The sequence below is a fragment of the Notolabrus celidotus genome, chromosome 14 (genome assembly GCF_009762535.1).
Source record: "Notolabrus celidotus isolate fNotCel1 chromosome 14, fNotCel1.pri, whole genome shotgun sequence".
Classification (NCBI taxonomy): Eukaryota; Metazoa; Chordata; class Actinopteri; order Labriformes; family Labridae; genus Notolabrus; species Notolabrus celidotus.
The window spans coordinates 21,834,923-21,860,000 of NC_048285.1; the positions used below are offsets into that span (position 1 = coordinate 21,834,923).

The window sequence follows — 25,078 nt, forward strand, 5'->3', positions numbered from 1 at the left end:
TCCCCACCTCCACCATACCCACTCACCCTGTCGGGACTTTACTTCCTGCCACTCCAAAGGAGGCCATTAATGTTATATATCGTAATTAGTTTAGTTCATTTTTTTTCAATATATTCAATATATTTAAGAAGGGGAACCCAAGTCTTGCCATATTGCCCTAGATTATTTGAAAGTGAGAGCCGAGAAGTAGTGTTTTCTCATGATAAATCTTGTCTGTCCTTATAAAAGAGTTGTATTTTTGACTCATTGTGAATATGCCTTGGATAGCATAGACAAAGTGCTGTTTCAGAAATCTCCTTGTCTGGCTCCTACCTCACGACAGAGCTGACCGGTATCTAAAATCCTGATATAGAAGTAATCAGTTTTCTTCCTAATGGTCTCATCTGCTTTTATAGGTCATAAGGACACATCCGTGTTAATTCCAGTCAGTTTCATCACCAGCTTTAGCTCCAATTGGAGCTTTCTCCTCAAAGAAGACAAACACCTGAATTTTAGTACAACTTTTACATTGCACCAAAACATTGTAATGGCCTGTCTTTCCATGCCAGCTTGTGTAATTACAGTTCAGACATTAATGTAAGTCTTTGTTTCTGCCCCTCCTCCCTCTCTTTCTGGACTCAGGTTGTTTGTGCTGTCGGGATGTTCGAGCTTCAGATCCGTCACTTCCGGAACCCGCACGGAATCCTGCAAAATGGAGACTGCTGCGACCTCCCAGCCATTGGGGGGCAGCGCTGCTCTGCCAGGGACCAATGTGACACATACTTCCACGCCTGCCTCAAGGAGTACCAGGCCCGGGTCTCACCCACTGGAACCTGCACCTTTGGGTCAGGCAGCACAGGGATTCTGGGTGGAAACTCTCAGTCACTCCACCACCGAGGACACGAGGGAGGAGGAGGAGGAGGAGGAGGCGAGGATGGGACTAATGGACACATTGTCATTCCCTTCAAGTACGCCTGGCCAGTAAGTACAGGGGCAGTGCTGGTTATCAGTATGGTTTCCAAGGGAACAGGCAAAGCTTCAAGTACAACAATACACTCAAACTGAGGCTTGAGTGGAATAACAATGACACTCAGAGTTCAGATGACCATGCTTTTACACCCTTCTCTGTCTGCGATTGAAAATTGGAATAAAAAAACACACTAAGGGCAAATTTTAAATCAGCTAGATGGTGTCCATCACTTTGGACTGCTTGATGATAGAGAGAGGGATAAAAAACTAGGGTAGACATCACTTGGATGTGTGTGAAAAGTTGGTATCTGAGTTTTGGTCTTGTGTTTGAAAGTTGAACATGCAGTAGCCTATAGATAATGGATACATGGTCAAACTGCTCACATCCTGTGTTCACCATGAGACAATCCTCATGGGATCATACACTCTGTTGTAAAAATTAATTAAAGCCATAAAGGTTATGGATGTGACATTATCTGTTTGCCTTACCACCTTAGCTAAACATCCCATGATGTGATTACAGACGATCAAAGAAGGATGCAACAGTGTTAGAGACTTAAGTGGCTTGCTGTGGGTTTATTCACTTCTTCAGAATAGTTTCTCATCCGTTTGTTCTTCTATTTGTCGTCCTCCTGCATATTTCTGAACTCCTCTTTTCATCCAAACTAAACATTTGTCCTTGTGTAACAAACTCAAGGTATTATCGTTGCAATCTTAAGTGTATATCGAGCAATCTGCTTTACGATCAAACATCACGCTGCTTGCTTCTCAATCTCCGTCCTCATTAAAGAGCAGACCAATTAATCTGCCATTAGCACAGCAGTTGGTGAGTGTGGCCAAGAAAGAGATATTGATTGTTGATTTGATCCACCTTTGTCTTTCCTTCTCTATTCCTGCCTTCCTGTCTTTCTAGTTTTTTACACATTATGTAAGAAAGAGCGAAAACAAAGAGAAACACAAATATAAGGCATGGGGATGATTTGTTTTTCATCTGTAAGTGCCTTGATAGGAAAATTGAGTTTCAGTTCAGTTTGCTTTGTTCTGTGCTATCATCTTTATATTATTGATACAAGTTATGAAGTATTACAGCTGAAACGATCATGATTTGTCCGTCAACTATGAGTCAATTTTGGGACAAAGTGGAACAAAACTTTCTCTTCCAGCTTCTTAAACATTATGAATTTCGTTTTTCTTCTTTATGGACCAGGGTTCTGGGTAATTATGATGGACAGATTTCGGAATTTCCTGAAACATTATGTGAATAATCAAGAAAATAAATGACCAAATAGAGGACAAAGAAAATAATCAAGCATTTCACAATTCACGGTCATTTGTTTGAAGGAGTTATAACAGTCCTAAGCGACACAAATAATGAAAAATGACTTTCATGGAGATCTTATTTCCTGAGTCATTTGCTGAGAATCTAAGCCTCCTTCATTAGCCATTAGTCCCCTCTTTCATAGCCTCTTCTTTTTTTACGCCATTAAAGCTTTAAAAGACTTGGCAAGGACACAAACTAGTGAGCTACTTTTTTTTTCTCGGGATTGCAGAGGTTTTGTTTGTTTCTGAGTTTCAGTGAAAGAAATCCTCTTACAGTCTGTTTTTCTTCCTTTGATCGCCCAAGCATTGTTTTACTTTAATGAAAGTATGACAGAAATTGCAACAAAAAGGCCTCATGATTATATTTTGTTGTCTGATATGAAAAAAACCCAGCCGTATTTTCAGATACACTGATGAACACTTTTATTGTAAACACACTGACATGACTACACACACTCTTAAGTGCCTCCACACTTGGGTGCATACACACACAAGAATGTAACACACAGCTGGCTTGGGTTTCTTCTTTGTGATTAGTATCAGCCCATTTACCTGTGAGACTCTATGTCCCAGAACCAATTATCCTCCCTTATCTGTATACAGTACGTTTCTCTCTCTCTCTCTCTCTCTCTCTCTCTCTCTCTCTCTCTCTCTCTCTCTCTCTCTCTCTCTCTCTCTCTCTCTCTCTCTCTGTCTGTGTGTGTGTGTGTGTGTGTGTGTGCTGTATGCAAACTGCATGAGTGTGTCACACGTTTCTTGTTTTTTCCCCTTATCCTATACATTGGGGAGGTGTGTGATTGGCAGCTATGAGTGTGAGAAAGTTTTGCCGTCAGAGAGTCTACCTGGATCAGTTTCAGGGATGGGCCGTGGGGCGAGCGAAGCTGGACTGTGGCTAGCGAGAGAGAGAGAGAGAGAGAGGGGTGGGACTCATAGGAGTTAGCAACAGCGCATCTCAAGCTGAAAGACTCGCTTTATCTGACCATCTCTGTGTGGTGGAGGGTGGAGAAGGAAGGGAAGGGGGAGGAAGGGAAGGGGGAGGAAGGGAGAGAGAGAGTGATCCCCCTGCCCCAGGTGAGGGGATGAACAGGTGAGCGAAGTCATTATGAGGGAAAGGTGAGCTCTCTTTCTGTCTCCTGCCCTCCCTCACTTATTCAGTCATTCTTTCTTTTTTCTTCCACTAATCTCTTCAGGGAAATGTGTGTGTGAGCAGTTTTGTGTGTGTGTGTGTGGGGGGGGGAGGTCTGTATTTGGTTATGAATAAGAGTGTTGATGTGATTTTTTTGTGTGGTGTTTGTTTTGTGAATATTGTCATTATGATTGCTGGGAGGTTTTCATCCCCGTAAGGCCGCAGTAAGTCTGTGCATGATTTCTCCGGACATGTGCTGATATTTTTACCAGACAGTTTTTGTAATCCAGATTAGTTTCTGTTATTCTCTTGAACTTACTTTTAATTGGAAAACTTTTGTCCCAACATGAAACAAAAGATGCCCTTTCTAATTCAGGGGAGCTTGCATCACTGCTCTGATTTCTTTAGTGGGGTCACGCTCTACCTTAAATTAGAAATGGAAAAAAGGTTCACACTTGAGACTAACAGCACATTATGTGTAACATACCATTTATTTTAATTCCAAATGACCTTGTAAGGCTTTGTGGTACACGTACTCATAGGAGCACTGTGCATGTAGTATTCTGACAATAAATCCAGAGGTTCTTATGATGGTTGGGAACACCAAGAAATTCAATTTTAAGCCACTTTTAAAATGTCTAGAAGTTTTTAGTTGAAATATCACAACATGCTCAGTATTCTTATATTCTATAATTCTAAATATTATTAAATTTTTTTGTTTTGAAACAAGCTCTTCTTTATGAGTTTTAGGGATGACTAGCATCACTCTCATGTCTGAGTGCTTGGAAGCTGTTGGCAGGATAGCTAATGCTGAGAAAAACACCTTCCTTAGCTCTGTCCTGCGCTTAAAAGTTAATTGATTTACATTTTTAAAATTAAGCTAACATGTAATCCATAAACTATTTAAATGGATGTTGTCTCTGTGACATCTCTTGTTGGTTTCTGAATAGATGTTTGTAAGTTCATTGGCTATAGCAGGTTTCATATTTGAAAAGCTGAATCATTCAACCTAAACACATGCAAAGAGCTGAAGCTGAGACAGGCTTTATAGCGTTATGACCATAGACTGTATTTAAATATAGATATCTTCTTGCTCGGCTCGAAGTGAGGCTGCCACAAAAACTGCTCCCCCTAGTGGCTGGCTACAGTATGGGCCAAAACTCCATCTCCCCTATTCATTTGAATGTGGCTGCGGTCAAACTTCAAAAAATAAATACACATCTTATAAACGTTTCTCACATCCGTATGCTGTGGTGATATGTAGTTATTATTTAACTGTTTTGTGTTCAAGGCCTCGTTTTTCTGAAAAGTTTATTTTTCCTTAGTTGTCAGAGGTTAAAAACGGGGTTTTACATCCGGGTTTGCTTTGATTGTAGAGAGAAACTCTGTAGGACCTCGGGGAGGCGGAGCGAAGCTGTCCTTTATATACAGTCTATGGTTATGAAAAACAGCTACAATGCACGCACCTGGATGTCATGCAGTGCCCCTTATTAGGCAAATGTATGAATAACTCTCAAGGCCTCTGCACACTGAGACAGTTTTTTTTTGTTCAAAATGATCAGCATCCCTCTCATGTCTGAGTATTCAGCCAGACGCTAGCATCAACTGTAAGCTTGTTAGCTAATACAAAGAAAAAAAGTAAGCCTAGCTCTGCATAGCCCTTCAAAATGAGTTTGTCTGCATTTTCAAAGTTAAGCTAACATAAAAAAAAAACATGTTTAGTCTTGTCTTTTCTAACTGACTGACTTGGAATTATTTGTCAGGGAAGAAGTGCTAGGCAGACAAGTAAAGTTTTGTTTGTCAGAGAGTCCAACTCTTTCTAATACAATTATAACTTCTCATATCTGTTTGTGAAGGGATTTGACAAACAAGATAAATTATTTTAACCTCGCTTTAGAGTTGGTGGGCTGTTATTAACACTTGACAAAGCCCAGTTAACTGTTCCTCCTTTAGTGAAGGTTTAGCTAGTTTTAGCTTGTTCACCTTGTTCAGACATGAGAGTGATTATTAATGGTTATTGTCAAACTATTCCAGTATGATTCAAAGGAACTTGACTGATATTTGTGTTGTCATGTGCTGGACTTTAACAGAGTATATGAGTTCTCACATCATTTAGAAACAGTGTGGGTAAATCATCCATGTCTGTGAGATCCAGTTGAAACTAAAGGCTCACCAAGGGGAGAGGATGGTTTACCATGTTTCAGTTGTACTCCTGGTCTGGTTTGGAAATCAAATTCTTGAGTAATCAGTAATGTTACAGATCATCTAAGGGACGTGGCTTCATTTTAACCCTGGTGCAAGAATCACAGACACTCAGTGGTCATGGATGTTTTAGCGGCGGCGCCTCTGTGGAGATGGGAAAAGTTCAAAGACTTTATAACTGCGAGGCCATTTGTGGTGGTTTCACTGTTGGTTCTGTTTGGATGACGATGGGAAACAGAGAGAACTGCCAAGAGAGACTATTCAGTTATCTGTGTATTTCACAGAAGTGAAGAATACACTAGTTACGGTTTATTTGATGTGCCTTTCCAATAGATGCAGTGTAATGCTATTCATCAGACAATTTGGGATTAAAATATGAGTTCTTTCTGACCTTTTGACACTCAGAAGTAGTTCATCACGTCCGGTTAAGACCTGCTCTTTTGTCAAAACGACATGTGACTAATGGCGATGTGATAGGTGCTATAGAAATACGGTTAGCATGAAGTCCCCGCAGTTTATAATCCTCATGTCAAGTGTTAAAACTCATTCATGGTCAGGTTCACTGCCAGAGGCCATCACTGACTGATCCTGGGAAAGACTCACATATCAAGCTGAGAGTGTGTGAACAGACGGGTGCACCAACTTTGTTCCTGTTGGCTTGTCACTTGTCATTCCTGGTGACTGTTTCTTGTGTGTTTGCATAGATATGACTCTAATATATTTGTGTTGGCTATCGCATGCTGAGTCTGATGCCAGTTTATACAGAGAGTTCACAGCATGAAAAAGGCAAATACAGTCGATAGATATGGAACTTTTGTCTGATGTTCAGAATATCAGCCAATAAGAATGATAACTGAAATACTCTGGTTCTTATTTTAAAAGTTAAGCATTGTATCAAGTTATGTATTCTAAATTTAGAGAGGTTGAGGTTTCCTAATTTTAAAGACACATAATGTAACCAGAGGATAGTTTCTTTAAATGTAATTTTTAATCCAGCTGAAGAAGTACTCTAGTCATTGAAATGGTTGAACACCTATGCCACAATTTAAAGATATCACTGGATGTTGTTGTTCCCCTCGGTTCAATGGAGTATTGCGTCTGCCAGCTTTACTCTTACAATCAGTAACTTAACCGTTTTGGTTCAATTTCACCGACTCTCTTTAGGGTTGTTTCCAGCAGCATCATGTTTGCTCTCTGTTTCGCCCCGAATAACTGGTTGACTAGGTTTGAGACTTGCAAGTGGAGGTTTAAGCAGCAATAATGAGCTATATGCTGCCCACTGGGAATGGTGGAGACCCAAAACAGAGCTAAAAAAGAGAGACAAATGTACTGCATTCATTTTTATGTCCAGAAATGCAACACTGAACAAAAGCTGAGGTGGTACTCATTTGATCTTTTTTTGTTGTTGAATCTGCAACCTGAATCATAAGCCAATATTGTGTTTTGCTAAAGAAATCTAAAAATAACACATAAAAAAGCAGGATCATTTCCTGAGCGTGGCATGAGCACCCAAAACTGTTCACAATCAAATGGTTGTACAAGTACCTATTTTTAAATTGTGAAATAAAATGCTTCAATGCTGGTTCTATCATATGTAGTTAGTACATGTTGGCTTCAGCTCAGCTTTCAGACAGTTCAACAGTTTTCCTTGTGAAGAGTAATCATCATTCTTACTGAAGAGACACCTTGTTGTATCTGAGTATCTGAAGTGCAATCTTTCATGCTCTGAGCACCACAGTTGACATTCCTTTCACTTTTATTGTGTTGTGGTGATGGTTGACATGTTACAAGCAGATAAGTAAGAACACCAGTGTATAAAATCTTAACCAAAGTGCAAGGCTCAGAAGTGACATTGAGACACTATGTTGTTGTTTGTTTGTCATTTGGTCAGTAAGCATGCATCAAGGTGAAAAAAGCACTTCTCACTCAGTGAAATTCTTTTCAGGCAGCTTGTTCTCAGGGCATCAGGTTCAGCATGCAAAGTGTGGCCGTCATGCAAATATGTTCCGGTGTAGCTGCTGAAGTCTTTACGTGTCTCTGTTTACTCTACTGTTATTCATCTATCTCTGATACAGAAACTTAAAATGACCCATTTAATTCATTCATTATTTATTGTAAGATAGTCAACACTGGAGCAACCAGGGCAAGAGGACTTGAAGGCTGTATAGGTGGCTGAGGGTGGGGATTCATTTTTACTTACTGTATATGGTTCAGTAACTTGGCGCAGTTGTTATTGACTGAGGGGTTCTTCTCCTTCCATTTGGTAACTAGATAAATAAGGGGAATCATGACAAAAGTTTAATTTGAATTCTTTGCTTTTGTAAAATCTGAGTCGTTTTAAAGAGTGTTGTTTGTGTCGTATTAAAATTGTATGTTTTGATGGGTATTTTGATCTTTCAACTGATACAAATTCTAGACACTTGAAATGTGGCATATGGCTCCAAGTTAAAAAAAATTGTATCATAAGACTGAACTCAAGATATTACAATGTTACAATGTTAAAACGTCATTTAGCAGACGCTTGTATCCAAAGCAACGCTTTTATCCAAAGCGACGTAGCGACGAGAACAAGAACAACACAAGCAAAGAAAGAGACAAGAGGAAACAAGATCAGAACGGGTAACAATATTATAAGACTCAAAACAAAATCTAGAAAAACAAACATATGATGTGATATTGTTTCCTATGTGAAATGTTTGAAACTCAAAAATGTATTTCAGGTTTAAAGACAGGCGATAGTGTAGATGTAGGCCTAATTTTTATTTGCTTTTTAACTTTAAACATGTTAAGTTGGACAATTTATTGTGTTAGTGTTACTAAGTTATGTTACATTCAGGTCAGTAGTCTGTTCCTGATGTTGGGCTTCAGTTTGCCATCTTATATTTACAGCATGTTATTGGAGCATGCAGTACCTTTGAGGTTAATCTGGAGAATTTTCTGGACAGTATTTGTCATTGTTTTGGATTGTTGCAATAATGAAATACATACATAAGCATTAAGCAAGCACATTTGAACACCTTCATGTTGATAAGAGTATGGGAAACTTAAAAAATATCCCTTTAAGGAACATTAAGAAGTGATAAAAAGTTAGATTAATTCACAATTAATCGTTAGTTAACTAATCCTGCAATAAATTGCAAACAGCAGTAAAATAATTAACCGCTTGACAGCCGTGGTTTCTAATTGTCTCCATTAATGAAACTTACCAGAAGACACCCTGTATAAAGACCCCATCCCCACCCCCCACCCCTCTCTCTCTGTCTCTCTCTCTCTCTCTCTCTCACACACACACACACACACACACACACACACACACACACACACACACACACACACACACACCCGTTGTAACCAATGCATTCCTGCTGTGTGGGAGCCGAAACAGGGGGAAGTCAGTGAAGGGAAACGAAAGGAGAGCAGCATAGTTGGAGCTTTCTTTCTTTCCCAAGTCTGTCTTTCACTCTCTCTCTTCCCGGCGTTTGTGCTCTCCTCTCTTTTGTCCCCTAATTGACTCACCTACGCAGCCCTGCATACCTGCATGTATGCTGATACTGTTGTATCATTTGTTCACACAGACCTGCAGGCTTGCTCACACACACACACACACACATACACATACACACACAATTTACTCTTTATAACCTTCTTTTTCTAAAGACTCACGACAAAAACACACAGAAAACACAAAGCAGGTTAATTCCAGCGGGATCTGGGGCTTGTGGTTTTAGAGATAAGTTAATAACTCGGGGGTAAACGTCTCAAGGGAAGCTTGTTTTAATGATTTCATTTGTGTGCAAATTGGATTTAAAAGTGGGAGTCTCTTCGTTAGATGAGAAAGAGGCAGCTAAAGCTTAATTAACATGATCACTGTGAAAATACAGTCTGCGGATGTCATTGTTTTTCATTGAGTGCAGGTAAATAGACGGATACACAGGTGTGATTAGAGCAAATAGTTTCCTGTCGTTGCCATTGATCTTTTTCCTACTCCCCTCATACCTCCTCTGTGTCCTTCCTCAACATCTCTCACCCACCCACCCTCTCTCTCTCTCTCTCTCTCTCTCTCTCTCGCTCTCTCTCTCTCTCTCTCTCTCTCTCTCTCTCTCTCTCTCTCTCTCTCTCTTCAGTTTAAATCAGCCATTATAAACCTTTTGTTCTCAGTGTAGCTGCCCTTCAGTCACATCTCGTCTCTGTGGATTACACAGAGCAGGCAGAGTTACAGACCAGTTTATCATAAATCCTCCCTCTCCTCTCTGTGGTTACTTGTGTTGACGAAGCTCAACGGGAGCAACCACAAACATTTTGAGTCATCACATTGGGAAACATGTTATGTTTATGATTTTAACTTTGTCCCATAATGCTTTTCTTTCTCTGGTCTGTCGTCCCGTCATGAATCAATAATCTTATCTATCCAACCTACCGTATACTAAACACACATCATGACATAATCCTTATAAAAAATCAGTGACCTTTTGGCTTGGTGTAGTAATTTTCACTTTTATCTGACAGATTAGAGAAAAACAGTTAATTAATGGATCAGATTGATTGATCTATTTATCCAACTAGCGGCCTAAACAGCGTGATGTTTACATATCTTGTCTAAATATCCAGCTTGTATTTCGTATGGTATGCAGTTTACCAAAGTAAAGTATTTGCTGTCAACCCCACTATAAAAAAATCAACAGAAGTAGGTGTACACAGTAATGGCTGCTCTGACAATGTCCCAATGTTTTCCAACTCATTTAGCAAGGTGCTGATGCTGTTTTTGCAACATGCCAATATTCGTCCCCCCCTAATTGCAGTGAACATCGAGCTCCGCTGTGGTGGAATTAATACGTTGTTATGCATAATCTTGTTGTGACAGTACATTGGCAGGTTCACAAAGCTTTTCAAAAGTACACTTATGCTTGGAGGAGTATGAAAACTCCTTTAGCCAGGATACATTGTAACATTGTTTAAGGCGCATACCTTCACCCACTGTGTGTCTAGAGGATGGGATTAGATCATCTGAATTAGACAGCAGCAGGGATTATGTCAGCATTTTATCGTCCTGTAATATCAACAGAATTGTTCATTCAGTTTAGATACAGATATATAGTTTCAGAGCCATGATCATCCAATGACATTTTGATATTGATGTGCATCCCTCTTTGAGATATGTCATCATGTAAATCAGGGATGTGATTCTTTGGAGTTTATCTAATTCCAGGTGACCCATGAATCATGGATATCCATGAATCCATGTTTTGAAACAGAGGGGTAACATACTGTTTAATTAAATAAGGAGATTTTCTGGACATTTTTTCAAAGTATCCATGCTATTTTGTGTAGAGCTTCTCAATCTGTTGGTCTAAACTGACAGCAGTGAGCCACGTTAGCTGTTTGTGTTAAAGTGAAACCTGTTTAGAGCTACTTCAAAGTACAATATGACGTGAGCTGCGAGCTATCAGCACAGCTAATGACGTTGTGCTAATAAAGGTAGGATCTGCTTTTCTTACAATTAACTTTTGGTTTGTAATTATTTTGGTGCTTCCTATTGACAAAGTGGTTTGTGTTATCTGCTCTAGATTTAGTCCTTTGCACGAATAGGTAGGGTTTCTTGATCATCCATTGTTCTTTTAACAGTCAGTCATATCTCTAACTATAATTGTTTGCCATTAAGAGGTAAAAGAGGTGTTTCTTCAGTGTGCTTCTGATAGTCTTCTCCGACTTTCTCTCTCATGGTTATGTCATGGCAGTGAAAGTCATATATGGAAACAATCAATCTTGTGGTTGGCTGATGGTCTTGTTTGCTTTTGAACATTTCTTCTTGCCAATTTCTGTAATGTTTCTATTGCACTTAAGAAATATAACCAGTTCAATGCATCAGTATATATATTTTTTGTATATACTTTTTTGTTCGAAGTCTATAGAGTTGCATACTCATTAAGACTGCATTGAGTTCCAGTGAAGTCAGCAGGGAGTCTGCAAGTAGTCTAGGATCAGTCTTAAACAGCTCTGCCTCAGTCTAGCTGATGTAATTCATACCTACCTGCATCTTTTGAAGATTTAGTGAGATTTAGTGAGATTAACAAGAACTAAACCTTGTAGCACATGTTAGCTGCCTGTCATTTATAACACAAATGTTACTCTGTTAGGCTTTGTGTGTGGATGTAGAACTTTGCACTTACATGTGCTGAAGTACATGAAAGAAGCTGCCATGGAGGAAATTGCATGATGTCAACAACACCTATCCTCCTATTAGAATTGGTGAATAAAAACAGGCAACAAGCAGAACATAATGGCATTCATTTTTAATTTCCTTAGCTGCTCTTTAATTTAAGACCCAATTTGAAATTGTGTGGCATTCTCATTCTTTTGGGGTTTTGCTTACCTATAAGCTGGAAACTTCCTGACAGTATTAGTCCTTCATCAGTACTTTAAAGGTGCAAGCTGTCATATCTTAAATCAGCGGTGAGGAACTTTTTTTCCTTTTTGCTGTGATGATTAAAACTTGTAACTAAAATACTTTGAGTGAAAAGTTCTTCCATTTATGCTTTAGTGGATAAGAAGTTCAAAGCATGAAATGTAAATACCGAATGAAAGTACTTGTACTTAAGAACATTATTTGAGTAGATGTACATAGTAACAGTCTTCCACTGGTGTATGAAATCCTGTTATAGCATCTTTTCAATGTTGTTCTTTGATATTCTCTGCAATGATCACACACCAACCGAAAAACGCCAAGTTTGGCTGTGATGGCAGCTCTGGAAAGGTCATAGTAAATTTATGCACCACCTTTTTTTCCAAGGCAGATATATTCTGGTGGAATTTCAAGACCAGATCTCTTAATGAGGCAGTGCCTATGAAGGAGATATTTCATGAAAAGATGGATAATTTTTCCATCTTTTAATATGTTTTTGTCTAATCACACTGTAAGCTTTCCACTTTTTCTAAAAATATATGTGGCAACTTGTTTTTGTAGACTTGAGCAATGAGACAAACACACTGTTTACCCACATTACTCTGGACAGACAGACCACTCCCAGTCTTGTTCTCTTTAGTCGTAACGTCTCTTTCTGAAAAAGCAGTGGTGAATGTGAAGCGGCTAGACAAGGTAATTTCCTGTGGAAGTCGAAGATGAGGAAAGGGGGCGTTGTAGGGGGCAAGGGCATTCGGTCTGAATTGTGAGGAGGGTCATGAGTGAAGGAGGAATTGGGAGGGGGGGGAGGGTAGTAGAAAGAGCAAATGGTTGATGTTGATGTCAGCGCTGTGGAGGCGAGACTGAGGGAAGTGAGAGTCAGGAGATGATGTCAGTGTGAGGCCCGCAGGTGTTTTGGGTGGGGGGCAGAGAGAGTCAGGAACAGCAGGAGGTAAGGGTTGATGAAGTGGGGGGGCAGGATGGAGATGGGGCAGGGCGACATGGAGGATGAGGCCTCATCGTGTCAAGAGGCCTCTGTTGTTTGAAGTGGCTGCATAGTTCAGTGTAAGCCAATTAACCCTGCAGGAATGTGACTCACATAGAAAGAGAGAGAGGGGGGGACGGTCTGTGAGTTACTTTACTTGAATATTCTCATAATGTGCTACTTTTTTATGTATACCTCTCAACTTTTCAGAGTGAAATAATGTAATTTAAAAATTTTGGTTAACACATTGTTAAAAAAAAAAATCTGGTAATCAAGTTCAAGCTATACTTCTATCAAGTTAAGCCCCATGAAAGACTGACTCCTTTTTTACACTACTCATACAACCAACAAGATTGACACGTTGAGGCTTTTTCATCATTAACATTATTTTTCTTAGACTAGAAGTAACTCCCTTTTTGATGTGGCAACACTACAGTTAAATGTTTTGGCACCAGAACAGCTTGGTTAAGTTTAAGGGATTGTTTGATGATGGAATGATTATGATTCAAAGGCGCAGTGGTTAGCTCTATCACCTCACAGCAAGAAAGTTTGAATCTCTCCTGTGACCTTACTTTGTAAAGTTTGTGTGTTCCCTCTGTGCATCAGGCTTCCTCCTGCAGTCCAGAGACATGTTTGCTAGGTTAATTGGTTACTCTTAATTGCATGTAGATATGAATGTGAATGGTTTGGTGACTATTCTGTGCCCCACCTTTTACCAAATGACAGTGGGGATTAACTCCAGCTATCCTGAAAGGGGATAAGTAGTAGGGACAGTGGATGGATTATGGTTTGTGTTAAGATAAGTACTTTGTCAAGATAAGGGGACCTTCTACAGCCTGGTGACAATAGCGACTGCCTTAGGGCCTGTGTCAACCAAAAGCGTTTTTTTTGTGCTGGCAGCACCTACTTTCTGAGCCAAGCCAATGCAGATCAGCATTTTTAGTGGTAAACATGTAGCATGCATAGCAAAACAGTCTTAACAGTCACAATGAAGGGAAGCAGAAGTGCCCAGGGTAATATTCGTAACCAGCAGAATAAAAGGGGCTCTGAAATTGGAGTTGTGAGCGCTGCCAGGGCAAAAAATAAAGCCATTAGTGGACACAGGTCCTTAAAGTTTTCAGATCCAAAGATATGACACATTTTTTGAAGAACCGGGACACAGGAAAGGAAAAATTATATAAAATAGAGAAATTAAATTCCATCACTACTTTTTTTCTTTTTCAATAAATCATCTCATGACTTCTTACAATTTTTGTACCCTACAGGGCGTCAGACTGTAAGGTTAGATACCACTGGACGAATCAACTAGATTTCTCCTTCGGTTTAGTTAACAGCTTCTTATAGCAACAGATATCTAATTATTATATCCATAAAGCCCAAATAATCTTAGATTTTAAGCTCGGTCCTTCAATCAAGTCCAGCGCCCTTGTGTTTAGACCTTTGAACTACCATGACCTGAATGGCTGATAACCTCCACACAGACATCCTTCTGAACACTTTACGTAGATGTTAAACTTGGTCGCCATACACCAGCTGCAACAGTGAAAAATAGCTTACACATCAATGCATCAGAATTAATAATATGATATTTGGGCTCAAGATAATGAATCCCAGTGGCTATCACAGCAGAGCAAAGTGCATTGTGTCAATAACCCCAATCCACTTTTACTTACATAGGATTTGGTATTCAGAGAATGTCATGGAAGATTTTTACATTCATGTATTCCTGAGTAAACTATCTAGGTTCTGAGTTTGAAGAAGGATGGCACAGACCAGATAAGAGTGGCGGTGATGATGGGGAAATGGAAAGTGTGTCAGAGCAAAGAGAGGAAGGTGAAGTCTAGCACTAATTATATCAAGAATGAAAGAAAAACACTGAAGATGGAGAGAATGCGAGAACAGAGACATTTAATTATAGAGATGAGGTCATGGGAGCAGGGTGGGGTTGGCGGCTGCACACTGGGGGTCTAATTCCACATCCAGTACTCAGTGTGTGTGTAGGTGTGTTTTTAACCTGAGGGCAGGGAGATGGCCGACCTGGGATAAAATCCACAAAGACTACTGAAAATGTGCTTATTACTCACCCTAGCATCATGTCTGTGGCTCTCCTGTGGACTAGCTACTGTTCGCAAGAAATCATGTATGTCACAAAGCTGTTAAGATTGAGTGTCCATGGGGAGGATCAGTGCCCAGATAACATTTTACTTTTTTACTCAGTGGAGTGGAAATCAATCTAAAATGTTTCATTATTTCAGCTTTTTGACCTCTCACTCTTTTCTTTATTGCCTGTCACAAACAACACAGAGCTGACACCATGGTTTCATCATATTTACCGTATGTACCAACAATGATGTCAGCTCTGCCACTGGAATAGTAATGCCATTGTTACTGTGGTTACTAATTTGTAGTGCAGGTGAGGTGTTGGCCATCCAATCCGGCTTTGGCACAGCCGCTGTCATAGCAACTGTTTGCATGTTTGTGTGTATATGTGAGTTTGTGTTTGTGCATGTGCAGGTTTGTAATTACTTCAGCTCTCTGATGTTAAGGGCACAAATTGGCAGGTGTGTGAAAAAAAAAGCATGTTTAGCTGGAGATTATGAATATTGAAAGTTCTATGAAACACTTGCAAAATTAATTTTTCCATCAGCAACACAAAGAATATGAAAAATTCTATTAGTCCCCTGCTTGTGCTGTCTGAGTGCACTGATATATATGATGTGCATAAAAGCTTCAGTGCATTTGGTATATGTTAGAATTTCACTGATTGGCTTTCTATAGAGCCAAATAGATTTTCTGATGGCTCAATAAAACCACTCAGTCAGTACAGAGTTATAAAACAAATGTAGATTGATATAAATTTCCCTTTACCTTCAAATATCAACCAGGAAAGCTTTTTACTTCATACTTACCACCAATCTGTGGAAGGCCTACATTCATTCTGTGAATTATAAACAGTATTTATATATAAGTACATACATTTCTATGTTCACTGTTGTTCACTGGCCAAATGTTATGCCCCATCTATTCACTTCAACGGTTATGGAAGTGTTGCAGAAGAATAAATGTAGACATACAGTATATCTACTGTGTAAATGTAAATTGTTATAGCCTTTCATGTCAGTTCCTTTGAGTTCTGTTTTTGCACTGAGGCATGATACACTGTCAGAACAAGCCTTGGGCTTTGTAGCTATAGCTGTGTTTCACCTCTGCACACTGTTTTGGGAATGGCAACCCCACTCAAATGTTTGCAAACACATAGTTTGTTCAGTATATCCTAGGATATGAAAGTTGCAATAGCATGGAGTTATTTTTAGGCAGACAGAGCTGAATTTTAACTTAAATGTGAATGCCTTTTCCATTGAGATTTGTTTCAGATTGTATGCTTTTGCAGATTGTATATCAGGGTGATGCCTCACTAAATGGTTTCAGAGATTTGAAGTATTTACGCAATATTTGACCTCCATGTTGGACATCTTGCATATTGCCTTGCTTTTGTCCAGCTCATCTTTGTCTTTAGAGTTTGTGCCTTGAAGTTTGTCAGTGTTTCAGTCAGCTCCATGTCTTGCCATGTTGGTTTTGAGGTACCATCCTTTCACGTAACCAGATCTTGTTGTTTAAGAGCTGGTCTCCAGAGATGAGGGGCCACCCATGGTAAAATTGATCAATTCTTATTCTATGAATAATTATCTGATCATTAAATAAAAATAAAAATCTATAGGTTTAAACCAAGCCTCCTGGATATCTGGACATCTTCTCATCATATATTTATCTAGAAAATTGGAATTGAGTTCAAAAGTTTCAGTTCATGGAAGAAATTAGAGACAAATTGTTATCAGTCATATAACTCATGATTCTTTTGATGACACAATCTTAAATTATGTATAAGATAAGATAAGCCTCTATTTGTCCCACAACGAGTAAATTTAATTTAATATAATATTATTAATTAATTTAATTAATATAATAATACAAGTTATTATATATATTCTGGACTTGACTAGTAATTATAATTTTTTCAGTGACAGTTTGAAGAAGGGTCTGATTAATTTATAATTTATTTAACTCCAAATAGCGTCTTTGTAATTTGTTTCTTATCATAATAACTATAGCCACTGTGTTTGTTTGGCAAACCTCCAGTAAATTAATTCCAGTTAATTACTCGCACAGCAGGTCAGCTGAAGAGTCAACAATATGAAATTAGCCTGCAGGCGTCTGTATTCACTGAATTCTAACAACAAAGTCTAATGAATGATCATTTTCAATTCAAAGCTGTTATGATTGATATTTCTATTAAGAAACAAAAATATGACACAACAATTTGAGACATGGGACGTCAATGTGAGACGTGTCAGAGACTTTGCCTGTAGTGATGAACAGACCTTGAGTTCTCATCTGAATCTCCACTTTAACTGTTAGTTTCCCTCTCACTGCTCACATGCTGTAGTTTTTAGATGCAGCAGCCAGGTGTTTTCAGAGAGTTCTCTCTAAAAGCCCACCTGACACTCTCTGCCCAGCACTCAAAGACAGACATTAGCTAAATGGAAGCAGTTCTCCAAATAAATATTCATGTTGTTACCTTACTGCTGGACGAGTACATACCATAGGCTGTATAAACATTTGGACACATTGACAGCACCCATTGGTTTGTCCACTGTCTTTCTGAAGCCTGGAGATCAGCATATTAGCCAGTAGTGACTGTATTTGGTTAAAAGGGTATATCCCTGTCGTGATAACCTGGCAAACATCAAGTAATCAAAGGTAACAGTCTGTGCCCCTGGCTGATTAATGACCTGGTAGAGAGCTGATTGGAAAATTACATAACAGACTGAACATTTTTGAACAAAGACAGCCAGCGAGTACAATAAACCACAGAAAAACATTTCATTTGTCTGATATATCTGCAGTTCTCCTCAAAAAAAAGCATGAAAAACAGGATCAGGTTGAGAGGTCAAGTAGTGTGACTAAAATAGTGTTTATTGACATTAATGAAACAAAAAATGTTCACTGTAGACTGCATGTAAAGATGGGTGTAATGATGGCTCCCCAGAAATGATGTCAAAACATTAAGTGCTCCCCCTGGCGACTAGCTGCAGTATAGGTATTAAAAGCCTGCCTCCTCCATTATAACAGATGGAACTAACCAGAAAATTTAAATGCAAGTCGGGTACGTTTTCATCAAACATGATGTCTGCCATGACAGTTTTCATCATTCTGATTTAAGTGCAAGTCTTCATTTTTCTTAAAAGTTCAGCCCTTATTAGTTATTTGATGTAATGATGTTTTGATTGACAGCTCTGATGACAAATGAGGGCTCCTGCTTGTAGTGGAGTAGATAAGGGAAATGTATCACACACACTAACACAAGATTCCATGAACTTTCCATTGGTGTGACTGTCCACGTCAAATCAGCACAAGAATCTGTTCTGCTGTAAACTGTATCCACCTGAAGGATCTTTGAAGTTTTATAGGTAAATTCAAAGTGTGCTTATTAGGAAGGGCCACGACGTCAATTATGTAGCTCGACTAGATCGCTTTGGTCATGCCTCAGCTCTAAATTTGTCACCAAAATAATATGTCAGCGCCGAACAGAGCAGTGTTTTGGCTTCACTTTTTACAATGGGAGGAGATGAAGGCAGGTCCTCAATATATACATACAGTCAATAGTATTCACCTGACACTCAAAGCAACTACAGCCCTAATTTGGCTCAACTGTAAGGCTTAATGTAATGGATGAGTAATGTCAAGGTTCAACCCCCGAACAATTGTCACGAGTAGAGAGCAGTTTTTTGTACCAAGGTCTGTAAACATGTTTATGTCTGGGTTGAAGTCTGGGGCCAGATGAGGATTGATTGTTTTGAAGGCAGCCTCAAGCTGCCACTGGGGCTACATTTTTCAGCACTTGGACATTGGCGTCATAACTCAGCCTGGAGTAAATAAGCAACTGTTTGCTAGCAAATTTAACATAGCTAATGAAAGAGTGTTCGAGAGAAATGTTTTTGTGGTTTTTAAAATTCAAGTAACACTGGAGGCTCTGCCTAACTGTACCTTATAGTAAGTCAGAAATCAAAGAAACGATTCAGACCGTCAGAATAAAGCTTGACCAGTTAGTCCATTTCAGTGCTTCATAGGTAGACAGCAGCATTGTTTGATGATTAAAGCACAACATTAAAATGCCAAAATTGACAAATGACACATTTCTTCTTCCACAATCTCCATTGTAGTTGATAGACCAATATTTTCTGACTGACTGAAAGCATTGTATATGGAAAAATAGAGACCTCCTCTCAGCAATATTGTATGCCTTAGTGTGTGTGTGTGTGTGTGTGTGTGTGTGTGTGTGTGTGTGTGTGTGTGTGTGTGTGTGTGTGTGTGTGTGTATGTGCACGTGTGTGTCTGTGTCTAAACTGCGTGTGCATGCAGGTGTGCGTGTGAGTGTGCGTATTAGTGTGTGAGCTCGGAGGGGAAATTCCTCTCTCAGGGCTGGGAGTTCTTCCTGTCGTAGAGCTGTGTTTGTACAGCCTGGCTTTGTCGGGATATCCTACCCTGCCCATGTCTGAGAGGGAGAGAGTGGGAGAGAGGGAGGGAGTGAGGGAGGGAGGGAGGCATGGCAGGGGTGCAAAGAGGGGCACCCATATGGGGGGTAGGGAGGGGTCAGGCTGAGGAGTTTTGAAGGATAGTAACCTAGCTTGATGTTTGTAAACCTTCATTTAATTAAATTTGGCATGCTTTCACAAATGTCTGCACAGTGGTTTGAATTTGCATAGCTCCCTGTAATCCCGAGCTTTATCGCTGTTGGCCTGGTGCGAGGCTGGAGAGAAGGGACGGGGCCAGACGAGCAGACAGCACACAGCCCGAGGGAACGGACAATTTATAATCAGAGCTAATTCTCTTGTTTGGATGTTGTCTTGTTTTTTGGCCGGAAAACCATCAGCCATTCCAGGCTCAGACCATCTGCACATGTCATGAGGGGCAATCAGAGAGCGAGCTGACCTGAACTCACAGAGATGTCAATCACATCCTGCAGAAAAATTACTCCATGCTGCTGTAGATTGGAGGTGGTTTTAATTGAGAGGATGTAGAAGAATTAAATATCTGCTTGTACACTTTAAAATGTGTTTTCTCATCTGTTGAGTCCTGCTACAGCTCAGCATGAATCAGACCCATTACAATCACTACCTTAATCTTAGTGCTCAAAATCATACTTAGAGTATTTTTAGAGAGCCAGTGTTTCCTTCAGTTTGTGTTTATTTTTTCCTCTAAACTGTCAAACAAACTAAGATGCAGTGAAACATGACCCTCAAAGCTGAATCCTGTTGTCCTTACTGAGGTTTATGTAAGATAAGACAACAATGTGCCAAAAGAAGCAGCTTCATTTTTTGTATACCTACTCCTCCACTCGTCTCTAAAGCAGAGAATATGTAACACAAGATGGCAATGGCACACAGAGCAGAAAACTGGCATACGACCCTTTTCACAGAACATGTATTAAGTTATCAAACTCAGGTGCAACTAATTAAGTAATTACAAATCTCTGCACTGCAGTGCATCAATTACTGGAACAGACATCAGTGATGTTATTAATTCCATTAATTCCAAGTCAAAGTATGTTCTGTGGAAATGCTGAGTTGTACTCATTAGTTAGAGGACAAAATGAAAGAAGAGTTCCCTAATGGTAGAGAGGCTTTAATGATTCATAATTGTAAGGCTTATTTAAACACTAAATTAACTTTTAAGGCCATATCATACACCCAGGGAAAAGCACTGTACAGTACAAGTGTAAATTATTTTCCTCCTAATGTCATCCTCATTTAATGCCCAGTACCAATGTTGTGTAAAAAATTAGCCCATGCGTCCCCCCATGGCTGTATTGGCTTTAAAATGAGGTGTATTTAGACGCAAGGATGGTGCGTTTCTATCTCAGGGGGGATACAGTAAAATGTCTGTGCCTTAGACAAATACAGTACTTTCCTGCTATTTAGATGGCAAATTAGTGAGATAGTAGGATGGGCATAAGAGTTCACAAAGCATGCTCCTCTGCTTCTTACACACATACGGAGGCGTGCAGACGAGCTCACACTCATGAGGAAGTATCAGTGTATTTGCTGATACAGTGAGAGAGTGCTTTTATTGGCAAAGAGAGCAAGATTTTTGTCCCTCATCCACTTACATCTTTATGATACTGCTTTGGAGCCAATCCTCGGATACCAGAAGATAAGGACACCCTCACTGATTTCTCCTCACACACATCAGCCCTGCACAGACCAAGAACTACAGACCTCCACACCTTGGTATAATGTTAATCCATGCACTGGTGTGACTTTCACAGTTACCCATGTGCCGGCTAGAGTCTTGTGTATTTACAAAGAAAGGCTGAAATCAGTTGTGTAAATCATAACATGCCTGCCTGCTAATGCCCCTGGCTCTTAAAGGGAATGAGAGATGACACACTGATTGGTTTGATTCATGTTACGCCCAAAACACACCTTTGAATAATCAAGGGAATTAATCCAACCTCTTTGCACCCTGCGCCTCTCTTAGTGCTCACATTGTGCGCTGCTAGATTAGCAAAATGTAGTTGAGCAGGTCCTAACTCACTTAATACGCTTTAGTCCGTGAGCTTTAGATTGTTAAAATATGGCCCTTAGTTCTTAGTGTATAATTGATTGATTAACTAATTTTGTTCGTACTCTCTCTTGTTTTTTTGTGTGTAAAACCAGTCAGTGGAAAGTTTATCTGCAAGTTAAATATGTGTTTTTTATTCATGGAATTCATTTAGAAGGTTTCACACGGGCTCCTTTGTTTCCTAAGATTTGATACTTGCAAATAGATATGCAAACAGTTTGCCCATCAAGCAGCGGGAGAGACAAATTCAGATCTGCTTTGGGAGCCATTTCAAAAGAGAAGATTGCTTTGCAGTGTAAATGCTCCTGATTGATTTCTCACCATCCTGACACCACAGCTTTTTAGAATGCTTAGTTTTTTTTGTAAGCATCCTTAGAAGCTAAATTTTCTTTTACACGTGGCTTTATGTTTAAAATTGAACATATCAAAAAAATGTAAGATTTTTCATTGGGAGGACAAAGTCAAAGATAATTTTATTTCTTAAATTGAAGAGAAGACAAAATGATACTTTTGTCATATTTTATTTCTTATAACTGTTTTGAGATTGACCATTATCCTTTGTCAGGCCAACTCCTCTACAATGATAACTCAACACACACGCACACACACACACACACACACACACACACACACACACACACACACACACACACACACACACACACACACACACGCACACACACACACACACTCAAAACTACACACTCTCTTTTCCCATTATGTCATTTCCCCGCTGTCATCACTTTGGCCATTATCTCCACAAATGGCAGAAATAACACTCAGATGTCTGATGTTGTTTGTGACTGAACGGGGTGAAAATATCAGCACTTTGTGATATTACCAGCTTTGTCTTTGAGATGTTTACTGTGTGATTTTCCTCCCTGTGCGTGTTGTTGTTTTTTCTGAAAAATAGTGTGAGGTCACGCTGCCTCCACCTAGCCCCTAATGAAGCCACAGACTTTGGGATTGCAAAAAAATCACTATGGTAACCATTTGTAAGTGTGTGTGTCTGTGTGTTTTGGACAGGATTTCAGGAAGGGTATTTAATAGGATGATTGTCTTGATTTCTAAAACAAACATGTTTTTATCAGTGTTTCATCTCTGCCTGTTATTGTGATTTTTTAACTCGGTAACTATGGTTGGTTTGACCCTTCCTGGCACGCCGCACAGGACCCTCAGCCTTTTGTAGCAGAGCTTTCCACAGATCCTCCCTTCCTGTATCGATGACTGTATCATGTCTTACCTGGCTGTGAGCACTTGTGGGTGAAAAGGTGAATGAGAAGAAACAGACTCACAGCTGGCATAGGGTGTGGGAGGTAAGACGGAGAGGTGCATACAGTGGATGGAAGGAAGGGTGAGGAAAGAGGGAGGGGAGAGGGAGGCCGATTGGAAAGATGATAAGGCTAAGAGGTCTGTGAGGCGGCCAGCCCTGAGGTAATGCTGTGTGGGCATTTTGTAGAAGTGGACAGTTCATCATAACAGGCCTGATCCTGAAGTCACTTCAACTCAAGCTGTATTTTATTCTCTGGACGTCTATCATACTGCTGCTGAAGAGCAGCTAAGAGGATTAGTTTACTCAAGTGGTGGACTTCACAGTTTCATTCTTTATTTTATGCAGTAAACTTTTGCTCACTCACTTGGCAACATCTTCACATTCCTATACAAAACATACATCTCTCATATGTTGTGCATATGAGGTTTTTTTTTTTTTGGTATCTTGTGTTTATTATACTTGCCTCCAGTTTTCTTGACAGTAGTAGAACTGCTGTTTACTATATCTCCTATTTTAATCTTAGCTTTAATGGCACACACACACACACACACACACCAAAACTAAATTACTGATTGTGTGAACAAACCCCAATTCTGATTCTATTTTGAGGTACTTCTACTTTACTTCAGTATAACTATTTCATGCTACTTAAGACATTAACCCCACTGCACTGAGGAAAAACACTTTTATCTGTACATCATCTACGCTAAGTTACAGCTTTTTAGATTTAAATTTACATTTAAAACATATTCTAAGCCAGTGAAGCACAATGATTTTTAAAAGGGAACTGACACACTTAAGTTTTACAATTCTTTGCAAGTAATGCTTAAAGGTTTGAATGAAGATTATAAAAAAGTATGAAAATGTAAATTATGTAGCAGAAATTTTAATTTGTTTCCTTCCTTTCTTTAATAGTTTTCCTTTTGTCACTGGACTATTCTATTGATATATTGTTGCACTAAAAGAAAGCGACAGCCTTCTGTATTGTAAAATTAAGCCAAAGCGGTAGTGAAATAAACTGCAGTTCCTCAAATGTCCGCTTGAGGCTGACTCCAAAAAACAATGAATCCCCATCAACACCCTTGTTAAAATGGCAATTTTTAAACACATACACGTACACATTTTCAGATCCAGGTAAAAAAACAAAACAGATTTCAGTCTGTATGAATCATTTCATTATTTATACACACTTAAGGGTTTTTAATTTTTTCTCAACTCATTAGTTTTGATAATAATTCAGCTAAGCATTGTACATACCTTTTCATGATCAGGGGCGTGGTGAGTTGATGGACAGGAGGGTGCGCTCCACCTCTGTGAAAGTTAGGTTGAGTTAGCATTTCTAATATGACACCCATCATTGTTGGGCTACAAAACTTCTCTCAAGACACCATGGGTGAGGGAGACTTTCTCCATGTATTATACCGTGTTTGAATTATATGAACTTCATCTAAAAAAAAAAACTGCAAATAAGATTTTTTTTTAAGTTTTTTAGGAGAAGTACTACCATTCTTCATAAGGCACTTTGTCTTGATTAAAAGTAAAGATGGAATGAAGTGTACACATATACAAAATTTACATTATGAATTCATAAACATAGACTTGTACCTGTGCCCAATAACTGTTTCTGCACATTGTAAAACAATGCAATCCTTTTAACATTTCAGACACTAGCTCTCTAAATACAGCATATGATCCATACAGTGTATCTAAAAACTAATTAGAGTAATGATTCTTTACAGATCTAATGTGATCTTAATCATCTGTAAGGTTTAACCGTGTAAAAATGTAAATGATGAATACTCAACATAACTTCAGGTTTGAGTTTTAAGCTGAGGCTTAATGAGTCCAGCTGGTCCGGCTCTGAGCTACCTGCTGTCTGCTGGTCTTAATGAACTGGCTGCTCGCCCTCTGCAAGCCAGCACATCTCATTAGCGCCATGACTTCTACACACTGTGTCTCTGTGTGTGAGTGGGTTTTCTACACTCCCCCTCACTATCTTTTTTTCTTATCTCATCACTTCCTCCTTTTTGGTACTCTCCTGTGATCTTTCCCAAGCCATCATCTCTTTGTTCCTCTGACCTCTCTGTCTCCATCATACATCTGAAAATCTGACAAACTCCAGGAGTCCTACAAGTCGTTATCCCTCCACAGCTGCCAGAGTTCTACCTTTCTTTGCCCTTTTTCTTAACATACTCTCCATGTAAT

The 25,078-nt window shown here is 39.3% G+C and overlaps 1 protein-coding gene across 1 annotated transcript in view; it reads left to right on the top strand.

Annotated features, from left to right (window-relative positions):
* LOC117824825 (protein jagged-1b) overlaps positions 1 to 25,078 on the top strand; it is a 54,668-nt gene that overhangs the window by 5,240 nt on the left and 24,350 nt on the right. Inside the window, exon 2 of the mRNA XM_034700297.1 lies at positions 622 to 960. Within this exon, the coding sequence (XP_034556188.1) occupies positions 622 to 960 (339 nt within the window). The remainder of the gene's footprint in view (positions 1 to 621; positions 961 to 25,078) is intronic.